The 17,500-nt window shown below is 45.3% G+C and overlaps 2 protein-coding genes across 5 annotated transcripts in view; one reads left to right on the top strand and one right to left on the bottom strand.

Moving 5' to 3' along the window:
• The window catches only part of si:ch211-112f3.4 (EF-hand and coiled-coil domain-containing protein 1), a 10,063-nt gene extending 3,614 nt beyond the window's left edge, over positions 1-6,449 (top strand). For 2 of the 4 annotated variants that reach the window (XM_060063401.1, XM_060063409.1), the window contains exons 4-9: positions 951-1,033; positions 1,910-2,072; positions 2,321-2,441; positions 2,827-2,952; positions 4,583-4,646; positions 4,907-6,449. In XM_060063401.1, coding sequence (XP_059919384.1) covers positions 951-1,033; positions 1,910-2,072; positions 2,321-2,441; positions 2,827-2,952; positions 4,583-4,646; positions 4,907-5,115 — 766 coding nt within the window. In that variant the 3' untranslated portion in view covers positions 5,116-6,449. Of the gene's footprint in view, positions 1-950; positions 1,034-1,909; positions 2,073-2,320; positions 2,442-2,826; positions 2,953-4,510; positions 4,647-4,906 lie in introns of all 4 variants that reach the window. The other 2 variants (XR_009527818.1, XM_060063418.1) reach the window with 2 other exon arrangements.
• Positions 5,808-17,500, bottom strand: part of slc41a1 (solute carrier family 41 member 1) — a 12,575-nt gene continuing 882 nt past the window's right edge. The window contains exons 2-9 of the mRNA XM_060055124.1: positions 17,161-17,450; positions 16,252-16,396; positions 14,861-15,007; positions 13,439-13,586; positions 13,092-13,171; positions 12,274-12,408; positions 11,364-11,512; positions 5,808-10,115 (exon numbers count right to left, since the gene is read on the bottom strand). Coding sequence (XP_059911107.1) covers positions 9,930-10,115; positions 11,364-11,512; positions 12,274-12,408; positions 13,092-13,171; positions 13,439-13,586; positions 14,861-15,007; positions 16,252-16,396; positions 17,161-17,450 — 1,280 coding nt within the window. The 3' untranslated portion in view covers positions 5,808-9,929. The remainder of the gene's footprint in view (positions 10,116-11,363; positions 11,513-12,273; positions 12,409-13,091; positions 13,172-13,438; positions 13,587-14,860; positions 15,008-16,251; positions 16,397-17,160; positions 17,451-17,500) is intronic.

Genomic DNA, 17,500 nt, shown 5'->3' with positions numbered 1-17,500 from the left:
AGTTACAGGTACAAACAGACTGTTCCTAGCATCACCAGCGATAGAAACACACTGTTCCTGAAGGCTTTGTGGTGTTCCCTTGCCTGGAGTTGTAACCATCAGCCCTTCCCAGAGGTTTCCTTAGTTACAACCTCAGTCTCTACAATGCTACACCTTGCCAAACGTAGACATTAACGGTGTATGTCCCCCTTCCCCGTCACATAATATCAAACAAACAAAGATATCATCTCAGTCTAGGAGACAGATGTACCCTTGCATAAAACACAGACAGAAAACCTTGTACTGGACTTGTTGAACCAGGCTTCGTAGCAATCCGGTAGCCATTCTGTGTTTTCACAAGGGCTACTACATCAGTAACATGCAACCTTTCAATTTATGCAGTGGTTTCTCTGGGGGAATACCACAAACGTACTGTGTTTCCTCCCGTAAGAGTAGGTGTGAAATAATGCCATGGCTCTCCATTATCTTCATTCAAGTGTCCTTTTTAAGGTACACACATAGGAGCAGAGGGAAGAGATTGTGTGAACCTAAGAGAACTCCCAGTAGAACAATGGTTTGCTTTATTGGGCAGGTCCAGACTGGCTTTTGAAGCTTGAGCCACTTAAATACACACACACACACACACACACACACACACACACACACACACACACACACACACACACACACACACACACACACACACACACACACACACACACACACACACACACACACACACACACACACACACACACACACACACACAGAGACGCTGCTGTGAGGAGGAAGTAACCCATCTGTCAACTCAATCAGTCATAAACAGAGAGAGAAGGAGAGAGAGAGAGAGAGAGAGAGAGAGAGAGAGAGAGAGAGAGAGAGAGAGAGAGAGAGAGAGAGAGAGAGAGAGAGAGAGAGAGAGAGAGAATAGTAGATTGGTATTTGAGCTGTGTAACTTGTCCCTCCTTTAGGTCCCAGTGTACACACATGACTGACACAACTTCCAAAGGATATTATCAAATGGGAGCAGAGGAGACCTGCACTGGAATGGAAGGTGGGTAAATGGGAAAGCTGGTATGGCGTTCTTCAAAACTATAGCTCACCTATCTATTTGTCTACCTGTCTGCTGTCTGTCTTTCTGTCCAGATGGCTGACTAGTTTATTCCTGTCTGTTCTGTTACATCTGGTTTCAGAGCAAATGTTATATCAATCAATCTATTTACTAAATGGTCATATACACAAATTGCTGGCCACAATTTATCTGACCTATAACCCCGTCTCCTCTCTGACCTATAACCCCCTCCTCCTCTCTGACCTATAACCCCACCTCCTCTCTGACCTATAACCCCACCTCCTCTCTGACCTTTAACCCCCACCTCCTCTCTGACCTTTAACCCCGTCTCCTCTCTGACCTTTAACCCCACCTCCTCTCTGACCTATAACCCCACCTCCTCTCTGACCTTTAACCCCGTCTCCTCTCTGACCTTTAACCCCACCTCCTCTCTGACCTATAACCCCCACCTCCTCTCTGACCTATAACCCCACCTCCTCTCTGACCTTTAACCCCACCTCCTCTCTGACCTATAACCCCACATCCTCTCTGACCTTTAACCCCCACCTCCTCTCTGACCTATAACCCCACCTCCTCTCTGACCTATAACCCCACCTCCTCTCTGACCTATAACCCTGTCTCATCTCTGACCTATAACCCCACCTCCTCTCTGACCTTTAACCCCACCTCCTCTCTGACCTTTAACCCCACCTCCTCTCTGACCTATAACCCCACATCCTCTCTGACCTTTAACCCCCACCTCCTCTCTGACCTATAACCCCACCTCCTCTCTGACCTATAACCCCACCTCCTCTCTGACCTATAACCCTGTCTCATCTCTGACCTATAACCCCACCTCCTCTTTCTCCTCCCCTCCAGCTGCCGAGGGCCTCCAGCGGGCAGTGGAGGGGAGGGCAGCCTCGGATGAGGAGGAGGAGGACCGGGAGCAGGGCATTAAGGAGGGGAGGGTGGAGGATGCTGGCCGCTGTTGTCTGGTGGAGATGAAGAAGTTCATCAATAGGCCGCACACCTGTGGCCAAGGGTGAGTCTCCACAGGCTACACACGCACACGTGCACGCACAAACACACGCATGAACTCACGCACATACCCACACTAAAGCACACTAAAGCACACACACTAAAGAACACTAAAGCACACTAAAGCACACACACACACACACACACACACACACACACACACACACACACACACACACACACACACACACTAAAGCACACTAAAGCACATTAAAGCAACATATGACAGCGATCCTCTCCTTTTCTCTGTAGATGTCAGAATCCCGTCATGAGGACCCTGCTGTCCCAGGAACCCCTCCAACACCAGAAGCCCTCCAGATCCTCCAGCAAGGACAGGGGGCGTGGTGGGGCGGGACAAGCCCAGCCAGAAGAGGTGGGACCAGAGATTGGGGCCGACAACACATGGAGAGAGGGTTGGAGCAAAGACATTAGTCACAGCAGGACGTTCAGTAGTTAGGTGTAATAGTTGTATGTATTGGGGTGTAGTCGTGGGTTTACTCAGGTCCAGGTCCTTTGGCATGGACCCTAACCCTTTATCAACGCGTAGAGTACATGGATGGGTCGATGGATTGATGGATGGATGAATAAGTGGGTGGATGGGTGGATGGGTGGACAGAGAGATGGATAGAGGGATGGATGGATAGTTGTGTTGACAGATAGAGAGATGGATAGGTAAGTGGGTGGATGGGAGGATCAGTTCTCGGGGACGGTCCGATTATTGGCCCCAGATGTGATCTTCATGCCTTGTTGTTGACCAGGGGCCGACAGGTGAGGAGGCCTCGGGGCCCGGGGCCCCCCTGCAGGTGCTAGATCGGTCCCAGGTGGCCCTGCTAGAGGAGAAGGTAGCTGACGCGCTCGCCCTGCTACTGCAGCTACGCAAAAAGGTACGGCGTTTCTTTCTCTGGAATTAAAGGGGTGTTATCAGGATTTTAAACTCCTCCCTTTGCTTTAGACTTTTTAATAACGTATGTATATATGTTTTACGTCTGCAAAGCTAGACAAATCTAAGTCCGAGGGGGAGGGGGGAGCCAGGGGGAGTATTTGCGCCCGCCGAGAACGCTCCTCAATAAGTGCGTGAAACATTGTTTGCCCTCAAACATTTCTTCCCCCACAGTGTGGCATCAGACTGTGCAGTGGGCGGTACTGAAGTGCAGAAGTCCCCCCCCCCCGGCTAATCGCAATGTTTACAACTTCTCAGGGGGATGAATTTGCCGACGCACGCGCAAAGCGTGTGAGCAATCGCAACAGAGCTAGCGGTTTTACAGAAATTTACAATGTGAGAATAATAAGGGGCATTTCTAACATACAGGTCTGTAACCCTATTCTAGTAGTACCCCCAAATGCATTTATTAACCATAAATAACTATGATAGGGGATCTCTAACAGCATCACATACGACCACAAGGTAGCTACGATGATAGAAGAACCACCAATATAACAGCATACATACGGACCCTAACCCTAACCCCAACATCTTTATTAAAAATAATGATGAAAATAATAATAATAATAACAAAGTATTTTTCAAATAATGTGTCTTAATTTATGTTGTTCGATGTTCAATCATATAAATCAGAAACAGTAGACATTTGATCAGTATAGAGTAAAACAAATGTCATGTATGTCATATGTGCCAGGATATGCCATTGTTTTAAAAGTCCTCCAGTATGACTGTGGCAGGCTCTCCTACCTAGAGCCACCTTAAGGAGCTTCGCTGCTTGGTGGGATGAGAGGGATTGTGACCATAAACTATTTTACATCTTAAAGAGCCATTGTACTAAAATGCTATTTTTTTTTTGTTTCAAACATGATCATTTGTCATATATGATCGTAAATATTGTAACCTTCTCCATGTTATCACTTTTACGGAAATAAGTCCCTCATTTATAGAAGGGTTTAACCCTATGTTCCTGCCATTCTCCACAAAACACGATGTGAACGTTCCATTCTGCTGCGGAGGCATGTGGCGTTCTTTAGTGTTCCTCACAGACTACTTTTCCCGAGGTCGGCTGACGTCACGAACAAGGGGCACCGCACCAGCAGCGCGGTGTGTGTGGACAATACACATGTGGAGCTCTGTCTGGGCGGCGTGTGTGTGGAGCTCTGTCGGGGCGGTGTGCGTGGAGCTCTGTCTGGGCGGCGTGTGTGGAAATCTGTCTGGGCGGTGTGTGTGGACGTGTGGAGCTCTGTCTGGGCGGCGGTTGACTGCGATGTCTGCGAGAAAGATGGGTTTTATGAACGCATATATATAGTAGTATAACGACACGGTGGGGATGGTAAAGCGCTGTCTAAGCAGCAATGTTGCTTATTATAATGGTCATAACAGTTACACAACGATACTAAAAAAGTATCATAAAGTTAACGTTGGTCGTATCCATGGGGATAGAGAGCCCCCCTCTTTCCTACAACTCTCAGCCCAAACACTTTATTTTAATGACATAGTGTCTGAATTCCATGTGAATCAGTGGGCTCAGCGGCTCTCTAAGTCCGACCCCGATGTGGATCTCTCTCCAGAACATTTCCAGCAGGGCTGTGGGGAAGACCTCCGGGGAGGAGCTGTGCAGCAGAAGCAGGCATGGTAGGTTCTTTACTCAAATAATGTTTCGGAAGATGGTTGTCCACTGAATGTGCATGAATTCATTTAATGTTACATCAAAATGGTATATGTTTTAGTGGTGATTGTGGCAGTCCCATTTAGAACCCCATATGTTTGGCGAGCATTCATTGGGGAAGCGATTCGGGAGTGAAACGTACGTGTAGGCCTTTCTAAACCTTGGTTTGGATCCTCTTATTCCTGCTTTCTGCTCTATAATATGTCCATGTTTCTGCTACACTAAGACCCCGCCCAGATGATCCAAGTGGCGGACGCGCTCTGTGCCCAGCTCCAGCTCTCGACCAATGAGATCGCGCAACGTGAGGATGGTTGCCATGTAGCCAATGAGGAGGGCGGTGGAGGAGGCGTGGCTACGTTTGGGACGCACACCAAACAGTCCTCTAGCTGCCAAAGCAATAGCAGGGGCATCAACACGCTAGTCATCTCCTGTTAGCGGCACACACAAACACTGTTTAGGTAGGCCTACATCTGTTTAAAACTGGTAACTGTTTTTAACATTACTACTTTTTATTTCATCCCTGCACTCAACGTTGACGGCAAATCATCTGAGTGTAAAGTGATGATAGATAATAGCTCATGTTAAACCATTTGCAGAGTTATATTATTACTTTATTATTCTATTTTGTGTATAGATTAGCTTTACTGGAGGAAGATCAGGCACCCCTGACTACTTATTTTATCTTACCTCTAAAAGCCACACGTGTCCTTATTCTGAATTATTCGGAACTCTATAAGCCTCTACTTTATAAGCATATTTTTCCATGCCAGGGCTATGAGACTGTACGTGGATGTACGAGGATCATGTAGTCATCTAGTAAATGTCTTAATTTATGTTTTGTTTATTTTAAAGTTTTTTTTATATGATATATATATTTTTATTTACCAGATCACCAAAGCTATTGTAATGTATTAAATGATGTATCCTATTTCCTTTAAAAGATTAACCCTGAATACATTGACTAAAATTGTTCTAATTAAAACTATAAAATCTAAGTGAACTTTGTTTTTTCAGTTAATTTTGTGTCTCTGCTTTATTTTAGTGTTTCGATTTCGATATTTAGTGTTAACATTAAATAGGGGCAATTCTATGTTCTCAGATACCAATGAAGACACAAGGCCATGGTATGAAATAATAAAAGTCCTTTATTCCAGCAATTCACCAAGTCTTGCAGGGGCCGAGAGAGCAAGCCTTCTGGAGAGGCTTGACAATGCAGTCCAGAAGCAACACATGAACCTCTGCCTGAGTATGCATACACTTTTTTTTTGCTATTATAATATATTAGAAGTTTGTTATGGGACATTTTTAGAACAGAAGGCCAGTGATATTGTGTCGGTAATCTATATGGCTACCTGTACTTGGCACGTAGTTCCGTGGGTTGGATTTAGGTATAGAAATGGATCCTTTGGGCTATACACAACACACTAATTGTGCTCAAAATCATTGGTTAACAATAAGTTTAATGGTTTTAGATTTTATAGAGTTAGATAAGACAGTTTGGTCTCCCATGATTCTCAGCTATTTAGCCTTATAAACCCAAATATAAAGTGATAATTACAACATCATAATCAATCTACTGCACACCTGTTAATGATAAAAGTGAATTAGAGAGACACACCTCTGTGGTGCGCATGGCTCCTGATTGGTTCACTTTAGATTAAGCCCGCCCTGATACATCTGAACATAGGTTCCCAATGCAAGACAAGGGTGTGTTTGTGGGGCTATTTATCCAACTACTGATCAATTGAGGCTAGCTACAAAGTTTTGACTGGCCCATTGCAAAAAAGAGGGAAAACATTATTACATAAAAACTGTGACATAGAGCTGTGCCAAATGAAATGATAAAATAAACAACTTATTTATAGAATAAATATAGTATGTACAATTTTCTTTGTGTGCATCTAAAAATAAATAGACAAAACTTGCCCCACAGAAGTATTCACAACTTTCCATTGAAAACAAGGCAGGGTGCTAGTACAAGGTTGTAAAATAGAGGTGAGAGGATACAGATCTCAGACTTTCTGAACACAGGTTTATAAAGGTCTGGTTTCTATCGGCGCCTGGCTCTTTGATAGCACAATCCACATGGAAGAACGTCAGTGACTTAGTTCACAGTGATGCCCCCTGGCGCCCGTTTCTATATTACAGTACTCTGAACGGGAGTAGCGTTTTACAAGTTGTTTTACTTTGCGGTAGATGTTTTCCTATGTTCTTTACACGAAGCAATTAACAGAACAACAAAAATGAAATAAAAGTAACAAAGAAATTAAAAAGGTTGCAAAAGCCTCCAGAATTGACTCACAATACAGAATTGGCAAACACTAATTTATAAAATCAAAAAGAAAGAATAACAAAAGGACAGGATTCTTCAAGGTTTTGCACATCCATGGTATGTACCCTGCATATGCTATTTTTTGTGGACCCTCAAAACAACACATATTTCTGAAAAGATGTGGATAGGTCAAGCATTACATGCAGGATTTGACCTAAACAAAGAGATTTCTCTCTGGTCACATGTACTCGGTACAGTCGCTCTGGCACTCGTGCTTTATTTTTCTTTCCAAGTATCTTTGTTCTGCCTGACTGCTATGCCTTACAGAGGGCAAGACACTGTTTATCAATCCCACAACGCCTTCCAGCCATATGGAAACTGTGTATATATGTGTGTGTGTGTGTGTGTGTGTGTGTGTGTGTGTGTGTGTGTGTGTGTGTGTGTGTGTGTGTGTGTGTGTGTGTGTGTGTGTGTGTGTGTGTGTGTGTGTGTGTGTCCGTGTGTGTCCGTGTGTGTGTGAGAGAGAGAATCTGTGAATGTTTCTGTTGTTTTAGAAAAAAGGCAACTTGGAAGTATGTAGCTTGTATCCTGGGTGAGCTGGTTACAACGAGGGTTTCCAGAAACGAGTGGTTTGTCGCGGCTTGTGGAACAGTGTGCCCAGGAAGGTCTCATCTCGCCGTTCAGGAACAACAACAATTAGAACATTCTGGCAGGCAAACCTTCAAGCCTTGAACAAGTGTAAAAGACAATAGCAGACATGCAAATGAAAGCTTCAGGGGAAAGAGTAGGCCGACTAAAGGGACCCCACATGGTTAGATAATAAGGTGGCCACCTTGGTTCAGTGAAAATCATGAAGGACAAATTAAATTGAAGTTGGTATTTAACAGATCAAAAGGTCAGATTTAATGAAGATACATTTATCTATAAAACATCTGATTAGGTTCACTTTAATTTGGCTCGAAGTGGCTAACCGACATCGATCGTACAGGCCAATTCAAATGATTTAATTCACATGAAACACAAAAAGGTCCTTACATTCCCAGAAATTACCCGTGGTCCAGAGTGGAATACATTGGCGTATAGGACAGGAGAAATGTTTCAAAGTAAAGCGCGACCAAAACACGAACTGATGGCAGCCCTATATGCAACGTATCAAGGGTAAGGGTAGGAGGGTTAAGACACTTCTAAAGGGGAGGCCCACACTCACCATCTTGATTCTAAGGCCAACGTGACTCCCGGTTTTAAGGCCAAAGTGTGAAAGAGATTAAATCGTTATAAAGACGATACAATAGCGGGAGAAAGCTCTGGCATAGCCCTATATACTAAATTACAATAACTAAAATTATTACAATATATTTCAAATTTGTATTTTCTATAGATAAAAGAAGCACTTAGTGATTAAGCATTCTACGCTTGTCTGTGCGTGTATTTTAACATCTGTCAGTTGCGCTGTCAAATTATACATAGTTTTTTCAAGTGTTAAAAGTTTATCTCATCTTTACAAACAGTGCCATCATCCCCATTGAAAATAATGAGGACTGGCTTCTGGAAACAAAACAGACAGTGATTCATATCAAATTATCAACAACTAGAATAATCATTGTCAAAATAAAGTAGAATAAGGAGAACATACAGTCGGTAGACTCTGGTGTTTAGTCGTGTAAGGGGCCGCAGAGCTGCAGTCAGTGTCTAAGTCTGGACGGTTTGGCTGGGTTGAGATGCCTTCATACACAATGCTTCCCCTGGTTAAAAATATGCTCCCACATATATATGCAAGGGATAATGGTGTCGATTATCAGGAATTAATGCTCGACGGGGGGGCGTGAACCGTCCGACGCGCAGCGGAGGACGGTTGCCTCCACGAAGTCCATTAATTGCTGATAATGGACCCCTCGAAGGGCATTATCCCGCTTATACCAAGGTCACTTGCCAAAGTAAATAAATTAAGACCATTCATTTATATTTTCATGCGTTTTACAATCCAAATATAAAGTTTTTCACAAGCCCTAACTTTGTTTCCCTGGTAATGCCTGAGGGTTTGACTAATTCCTGGAACAAACATTACCCTCCCGTAAGGTTCTTATGCAACAGATCGTTGTTCACTCCTCCAGTAAATAGGACCTTAGCTACGACTTGGCAACGGGAGGTATTCTAGTCCGCTCAGCTATGAGCCAGAGAGCTAACGTTATGCGTTGTACTACATTTCGAAATTCGTCCCAGCCTTTATACCACAGACACTCTAGGGTCTATAGCATATAACCGCCTTGTCTGATTACAGTTTAATTATTTTTTTACAATTTACCAGCTCTCGTTAGGAGGCTGAACAGACAATTTGACTGGAACTACTTAGCAGGTGTCCGTATATCAGGAGTTAATGCACACCCTGCAGCCAATCAGAATCGAGCATTCCCCCAGACCGTGGTATAAGTATATATATATATATATATATATATATATATATATATATATATATATATATATATATATGTATATGTTGTATTTTCCTTCACACATTGAGAAGTAGGAATGATTTCTCAAGATGACGTCCATTGCTAAAGATTCTGCTGAGATGAGAAGCTTGGTTGAGGTCAGCCCATACGTATGTGCTCTCCACATCATGTTTCAGGCTGATCGGGAAGGGTCTGTCACTATGCAAGCTTGGGTGGTTGTTTGGATGTGCTTGTCTGTGTGTGTGTGTGTGTGTGTGTGTGTGTGTGTGTGTGTTTCTGCCTGTCTACGTGTGAATTTTTTGATAGGTGTGTATATTCTGATATCGGGGTATCAATTGTACTGATATGTATTTGTGTGCCTTGCACATAAGCCTGTGTGCTCACGAGTGTGTGTGTGTGTGTGTGTGTGTGTGTGTGTGTGTGTGTGTGTCGCCGGTCTGAATGTTGTTTTGGGTCAATGCCTGATGGTTAACATGAGCGCGTTGCCATGGCGAACATGAGCGCGTTGCCATGGCGACGGTCGTGGTTCAGTCACCCACGTCCGTGTCTCGGTCCCCGATGAGCCAAAGCACGTGGAAGCAGAGCGCCAGGAAGCCCGTGCCCAGCAGGTCTCCCAGGGCCGTCAGGTAGGGGATGGAGAAGTTGTCTGGGTCCATGCCCCGCCCCCACATCCAGTGCACCATCCAGTCGGCCAGGTACAGCAGGATCAGCACCTGGGGCGGCGGGAGGAAGTGCTTTAAACCCCGCCTCCATCAAAACAAACCCCGCCTCCATCAAAACAAGTCCCCCCTCCATCAAAACAAGCCCCCCCTCCATCAAAACAAACGCCGCCTCCATGAGGACAACACAGAACTCCCAGGTCAAGGGTCCCGTCATGGAGAAAAATATGAAATCCATTAACAATGCATGCCAAAGTGTGTTTTCATTCTTCATTTGGATTTAATTTGGACTTTTTTCTATGTACTTATTTTACTTTTTGTCACTATCTGTAGGCCTACATATCTGTTGGTTCTCACGTTACCTTTTTGTCTGTTGGAGGACTCAACTGACCTTCCCTGTTTAAACAACGGTTTAGGATACGTTTTATATGTTTTACCGGTGTGCTCTTTTAAATACCAGCCCTTCCGCATCAGTCTGCTGCCCTCTAGAGCAGTGGTTCCCAACCGCTTCTGTCTGGCGTTGGCCCCTTGACCCATTCTGACAGGCCACATGCATGCGTATTGATGATTCTTCTAAATTGACATTTATTGAATTCATTTGAGATTGCACTTATTTTTTCATGTTTCATACATTTCATATTGCGACTCACCCAGTCCAGTTTCAACTCCTTTACTTAGTAACTTGAGTTAATGTGTGGCCCCATAAGCTTTGATAGTTCTGGGGGTAGTGTGTATACTGTTACCAGGCTGTTCCACACATTCTGCTCTTCTGCTTGGGTTTGATGTGAGTCAAAGCTGAGAAGGTCACTTCAAACATATAAGTAGATCCGAAGGGCAAAAGTTCATCCAATGCATGATTTTCTACCCCGGGTATCTAAATATTCCACTATAAGAGATTTTGCTGCATTTTTGCAGGAGGTTTGCAGGCTTGCTGCTGCTTTCATTCACACTGAATGGGTTCCTCATCCCAGCCATTGAACCCAAAGTGTACTAAAAAAGTAGCACAAAGTTTGCGTGCATCGTAACCAGGGGGATAACACGCCCCCCTCTTCCCTAAAACAGCTTCAGATTAAAAAAATTATCTGTTTTATCAAGAATCCCTGCATGTGAGGTGCTCTGATGCCACTGTTGATGGGCTTTCTTCATTCAATCATTTGTAAGGATTTCGCCACAGAGAGAACACTGTGGCTGTGGGGGGTCCTCAAACTCAAAAGTGAATACAAACAAGATGAACTTCTCATTAAACTGCTGGTGTTTGGACGTAGTTTGTTTTCTTCGTTCGCTGGACCCACAGAAACGTACCTGCAGAAGGGCGGCGCCAAGGTAGAAGGCAACGAAGATGGACGTCAGGGTGGTGTGTCCGCCTCGCATGGAGTTGATGGTGTAGAGGAAGACGAGGTGGCCGGGCGCCACCAGCATGAAGAGAACGCGGGCGGAGCGCGCGTTCAGCGCTGAACGGAGGACGAACGGAGACGGAGAAGGGTCAAAATTAGTTTTTTATTGGAATGCAGCCCTTTCTTATTTACATTTAGGGAATCAAGCAGATGCTTTTTAAGCGACTTACAACGGTTATTACACACATTCACACACAGGCAGACGGCGGAGTCAACCATGCAGGGAGACCATGCCAGCTCATCAGGAGCACTTAGGTGTAAGTGTCTTGCTCAGGGACAGGAGCTAGGAAGAGCTGGGGATCAAACTAGCAACCTTTCAGTTACAAATAAACCTACTCTACCTCCTGAGCTAAGGCGACCCCTTTATCATGGATCGTTTTGTCTGCTTTTCAAAGTACACGTTCTATCTTTCATAACAATGTCTATTTTGTATTAAATGCTGCATTGCCTTGTTGGTTGTGATCAGCTCTTCTCCGGCTGGGGCATGTTTATCCAGCATGCGTTGCAGAGGCCTTTTGGGACACAGCACTATTCCTGCCAGCAATGTTTACGTGTATGCCCTTTGTTCAAGTAACACAACCCATATTTTGCTGTTTTAAATGTCTGCCACGGTGGCCAATTAAGTTTGTTACTGCCAGTTAAATAACAAATGGCTTGGGACCAATTTTAAAATGAGCTGCAAACCAACGCGCATACAGGCCCCGAAATAGCACGCACATTACCCGTGTCGAATTGATGATGCAATTCAATTCCCGCACATCAAGGTGTGAAAATGCAAAAACAATGGAATATTCCAGCAGTCCGGACAAATGACTTACAGGAACCGAAGAATGAGATGCAGGGTGTGGGGCACTTCCTGGGGGGGTAGTTGGGGTCCCCTAAGGGAAGGCCATTCATGTGCAGGTAGGTGGAGATCCTGCTGGCCTGTACCGCCACCAGGTTCCCGCCAACGCCTGGCATCAGAGAAGGATCAGACACACGCACGCACGCACGCACGCACGCACGCACGCACGCACGCACGCACGCACGCACGCACGCACGCACGCACGCACGCACACACACACACACACACACACACACACACACACACACACACACACACACACACACACACACACACACACACACACACACACACACACACACACACACACACACACACGCACACGCACACGCACAAACAAACACATGCAGAAACAAACACACACCCTCAAACCACATACACACGTAGGGACAAAGGAAGAAAAATTGTGAACCAGAATCTCACATGTTATTCGGTGGTAAGGATTGACATAAGCTAATGAATTCCTATTAGCCAAGGTCAGAGTGACTTTATACAGGTCAACTCACTGGGAAGTCTCCTAAAACTCTGATTTACCATTCAGGTGTTTCTGTAATGGAATTACATCCAATCTCACCCTTGGCCATTGTCACAGGTCGATTCCTATTCCATCGTGAAGCCATCATCCAACAATCAAACTGTTATGAATAATCTAGGTTATAAAGTTTACAGCTTCATATATTGTTTTTCCTATTTGTATTACAGTATGGGCTTCATGTTTCAGGGCACAAAAGGTAAAGATGACGCAATATGTAATGGTTATGATTTGGGCCTGTCCATCCATCCCTTACTTACCGTTGATGACAGGAGTGAAAACAGCCATGCCCGCAAAGTTTGGGTTGGACACTGTCTTGTCCAGGATCAGGCCGCCAACACTGAGGAGGAAACACAGCATTAGATCAACTCTCACATGGTTTATGAAGAAATCTATCTTCATCAATTCACCTTTCTTTACGCAAGCAATATTTTTTCGTAATTTACAAATAAAAAAAATTCAAAAGTGTTAAGCGGAATATATATATCCATAGCAGCCTCTGGATGAATTTCAATTTGGAGATATTTATTGATAATACTTTCTTAGCCTGGTGTATTTCAGTGTCTTGGTGTGTGTGTGTCTCTCTGACGGTGACAGTTTGTGTTACCTGCTGATCGCCATGGCGATGATGACGGGCTCCCAGCCCGAGTACAGCACCTCTCGGGTGGACGGGATCTTGCGAGCGATCAGCACCCATATGGGACAGAGGGCCACGAACACAGCACACACCAGGGGGCTGGCCCAGTCGTTGTGCTCTGGAGGGGGGGCAGGGACAACAAACACATCAGCCCACCAAAATACCTGAGCTCTCTTCCAGTGGTGAAAACGGTCCGAAACCAGTCTTTGTTCTGCTTCTTCTAACTCCTAGTCAGGAGTAGGCTGGCCTGATCCGTCTCTAGAGGAGGAGAACAGCTCTGTGTTCCGTCTCTAGAGGAGGAGAACAGCGCTGGGTTCCGTCCCTAGGGGGTGCTGTGACGCTGGAGTGAAGTCACTGGGCCGAGCAAACACTGAAGGATGATGGGCTAAGATGTTTGTTTTTTTTGTTGGTGTGTGTGTGTGTGTGTGTGTGTGTGTGTGTGTGTGTGTGTGTGTGTGTGTGTGTGTTTAATTTGTGTTTGTTTGTGGGTGCTTTAGTTTACTTGTTGTCTGATTGTTAGTTTGTTTTGTTTTTTTGAGTGAGAGAGAGAGAGAGAGAGAGCGAGAGAGGGAAACATTAAAAGATAATGCACAATGCCTATTTATTTCAGTGAGTGTGTGAGACATACAGACAGACAGACAGACGGATGGAAACAGACAGACGGAAGGACACAGACAGACAGACAGACAGACAGACAGACAGACAGACAGACAGACAGACAGACAATCATGGCTAATACCCTGAGCGTTTAAGACCTGAGAGCCAGAGGATGAGTGATGTGGTTCCACGCCTCTCAGCTAACAATAGAGCTGGCAGACGCAGGTTCTCAGCCTTGCTGTGTTTTTTAACTTGAGATGAGTGAGATGAGTGTGGCTTTCATAACAATGCAACCAACTAGTCCAGCCATGGTGAAAACAAGGGCTAGTCCTGACTCTGCGTTCACACCGCACCAACCGTAGACGGATGACAGAGGGCGTGACTGACATATGGGGGACGCGATCTGATTGGCCGACGGATCCGTCGTAGCCTGAAAAGTTGAACATTACTCAACTTTTTGAGATCCGTAGACGGGCGGATGCAGTGTGAACGCGGCGTGAGCCGTGTGTGTGTGTGTGTGTGTGTGTGTGTGTGTGTGTGTGTGTGTGTGTGCTTGTGTGTGTTTGTGTGTCTGTTGTGAGTGTCTGTGTGTGTGTGTTTGTTTTTAATAGTGTGTGTGTATGTGTTCATCGTCACACGTGTGTGTTTACGTGTGTGTGTGCATCTGTGTTTGTTTCTGACTGTGTGTGTGAGTGGGCGAGCGTATTTTTGCATGTTTGCGCATGCGTGAGTGCTTTGGTTTGTGCGTGTGTGAGCGTGCGTGTGTGTATGTTTGTGCGTGTGTTTGTGTGTTACCTAGCTCCTTGTACAGTCCTGTAGAGATGCCCGCCAAGAGAGACAGAGTGATGAGGTCACCCAGACTGGCAGCGATGGGCGTGGCCACGTTGTCTGGGTTGATACCCACCTTCCTGGACAACAGGATCACACCGATCATGATGAGACCTGGACACCGGGGAGGGGGGGAGGGGGGGAAGGGGTGGAGGTCAACATAGGATTGAAAAAGAAATGGACATGGCCACTTGAGATAACGAGTGAGCCTCGTCTCAGTCAGATGGAGTCCAGCCGCTCTGACCTGGTGTGGACCATAGGACATTTGCCACATATCTTTGGACACTTTAAATAAATGTGTCAATAATTGTTGAATGAATTCCATGCTTTTGGATGTCTTAGGCCTGCTTGCTCGTAGCCCCATTGTAAATCGTGTCATCGTAAAATGACGGGTAAACCTCATGAGGTTAAATCATTTTCACTGTTCATTGAGACACATCCGGCATAACTGTTGACATCAAACTGTTAACCACAATAGTTTGTTAGCAATAGAAAATGTTCCCACTTGACTGAAGGATTAGCTGACCTTATCGCTATCGTTAGGTCAATAAAGTGCAAAAAAAATGCCAACTTTGTTTTAAAGCTTGAGTACAGTAAGTGAGTCAGTACAGCTCACCCGAACCACGCCTCCTCCTTTGAACAATTATTGTATTAGCATCATAATTAATATTATTCTGGCCTCTGAACTAACATTCTAATAGAACCCAACCAGGCTCATTCAATCTGGCCTTCTAATCATCCTCCTGTATAATTGGCTGATTCATGAATTCCCTCACTCTCCACCTCAAGCTGGTGTGTGGGGAGCGTTCTGGCGCCGATTGGCTGCCGTGCTTCACCCAAGGGGCAGCTACACACTGGTGGTGGTGAGTGAGGTCCCCCCTTCACTGTAAAGCGTCTTTGAGTGTCCAGAAAAGCGCTACATAAATTCAATCATTATTGTTATTATTCTTAATAATTATTACAATATAATCATTTAGCATCGATATTAAAATCATGGTGGCCTAGGAACTAACATTATAATTTAAGCATTTAACATCGTTATTAATGTTATTTTGGCCTAGGAACTAACACTATAATATTATAATTTAGCATAATTATTAATATTATAATATAAATTACTAGGAATTCAGTAATTAGAAAAGCTGTGGCGTGATTCTTTTTTTAGGTACTTTAACTTTAACTTAAACGATAATCAGCGACATTCATCAATGAGTTTTCCTTCTACATTACAACAATAATAATATTTGCATAGAAATGAAAAGCGATATCCAGATCTATGCACGTCCCCCCTGGGCTAAACCCTCCCCCTGCCGGAGGGTCGGCGGCCCCCCTGTGGGACCCTGGTCCAGGTGACCCACCTAGCAGCAGGGAGGCTATGAAGGCCGTGGCCACGCTGGAGGCACACAGCACCACGGCGTGGCCCAGCCTGAACTGACCCTCTGGGATCCAGCCGAAGATCACAGCCGCTATGGAGGCCAGGAAGCCCACCACTGTGGCCTGGACCTGTGTATAGACACACACGCACGCACGCACACACACACATACACACACACACACACACACACACACACACACACACACACACACACACACACACGCACACACACACGCACACGCACACGCACACACACGCACACACGCACACACACAGACAAACATACAACCACACACATGCATGCACACACACACAGGCACGCACACACACATGCATACACATACAAACAAATGCACACTCGCACACACAGACAGACACACACACACACGCTCACACACACAGACACCGCGCAATTAATCTCGAAGCTCAGAGCTACACGCTTATAGTTTTAATAAAAGTATATGTTGCTGATACACAACTAGAAAGGTTGCACTTCTTAACCTTTGAAATGATCTCTGATGAACTATGATCTATAGTTTATCTATAAAGAATCCCCATCTTTACATCACAAGCGTGCTGGCCCAACTGATTGCAACCCTCCCTTCCCCGAGTGTGTCATGGCCCCTAACCAAGCTGTAGATATAACAACTGGAGCACAGCACATGATTGCGCACCGTGTTTGATTCTCGGGTCGGACTGCGGCCCGGTGGCCAGAGATCAGGGGAGTTGAATTAACATTGTCAGGACGTCCGGTAACTGAGCGTTTAGCAACACATGAGATCCCAGCACTCCTGATAGCAACCATGCCTGCACCAGCACCACAGTAAAACAAGCAGTCATACAATGTGATCATAAGTGATCTGTTGATACAAACGGAAGAGGGGGGGTGTACCTGGATTAGGGCCAGATTCCCCACGATCATCTTCCACATGTCCTTCGGTGTGTCCATCTGCCCGATGTTCGCCTGGGGGGGGGGGGGGGGGGGGGGGTGCAGGCGGTCAAGACAACTCACAGCACTCCTCTGTGTCCTCTCCTCTGTGTGTGTGTGTGTGTGTGTGTATATGTGTGTGTGTGTGTGTGTGTGTGTGTGTGTGTGTGTGTGTGTGTGTGTGTGTGTGTGTGTGTGTGTGTGTGTGTGTGTGTGTGTGTGTGTGTGTGTATATGTGTGTGTATGTGGTGTGTCTCTGTGGACATTGTGTGAACACGGTGGCGGTACAAAGGGACAGTTCAGT

Source organism: Gadus macrocephalus, chromosome 1 (assembly GCF_031168955.1).
Source record: "Gadus macrocephalus chromosome 1, ASM3116895v1".
In the NCBI taxonomy this organism is placed as follows: Eukaryota; Metazoa; Chordata; class Actinopteri; order Gadiformes; family Gadidae; genus Gadus; species Gadus macrocephalus.
Note: the sequence above shows the minus strand (reverse complement) of the source record. Positions and strands in the feature narration are given on the sequence as shown.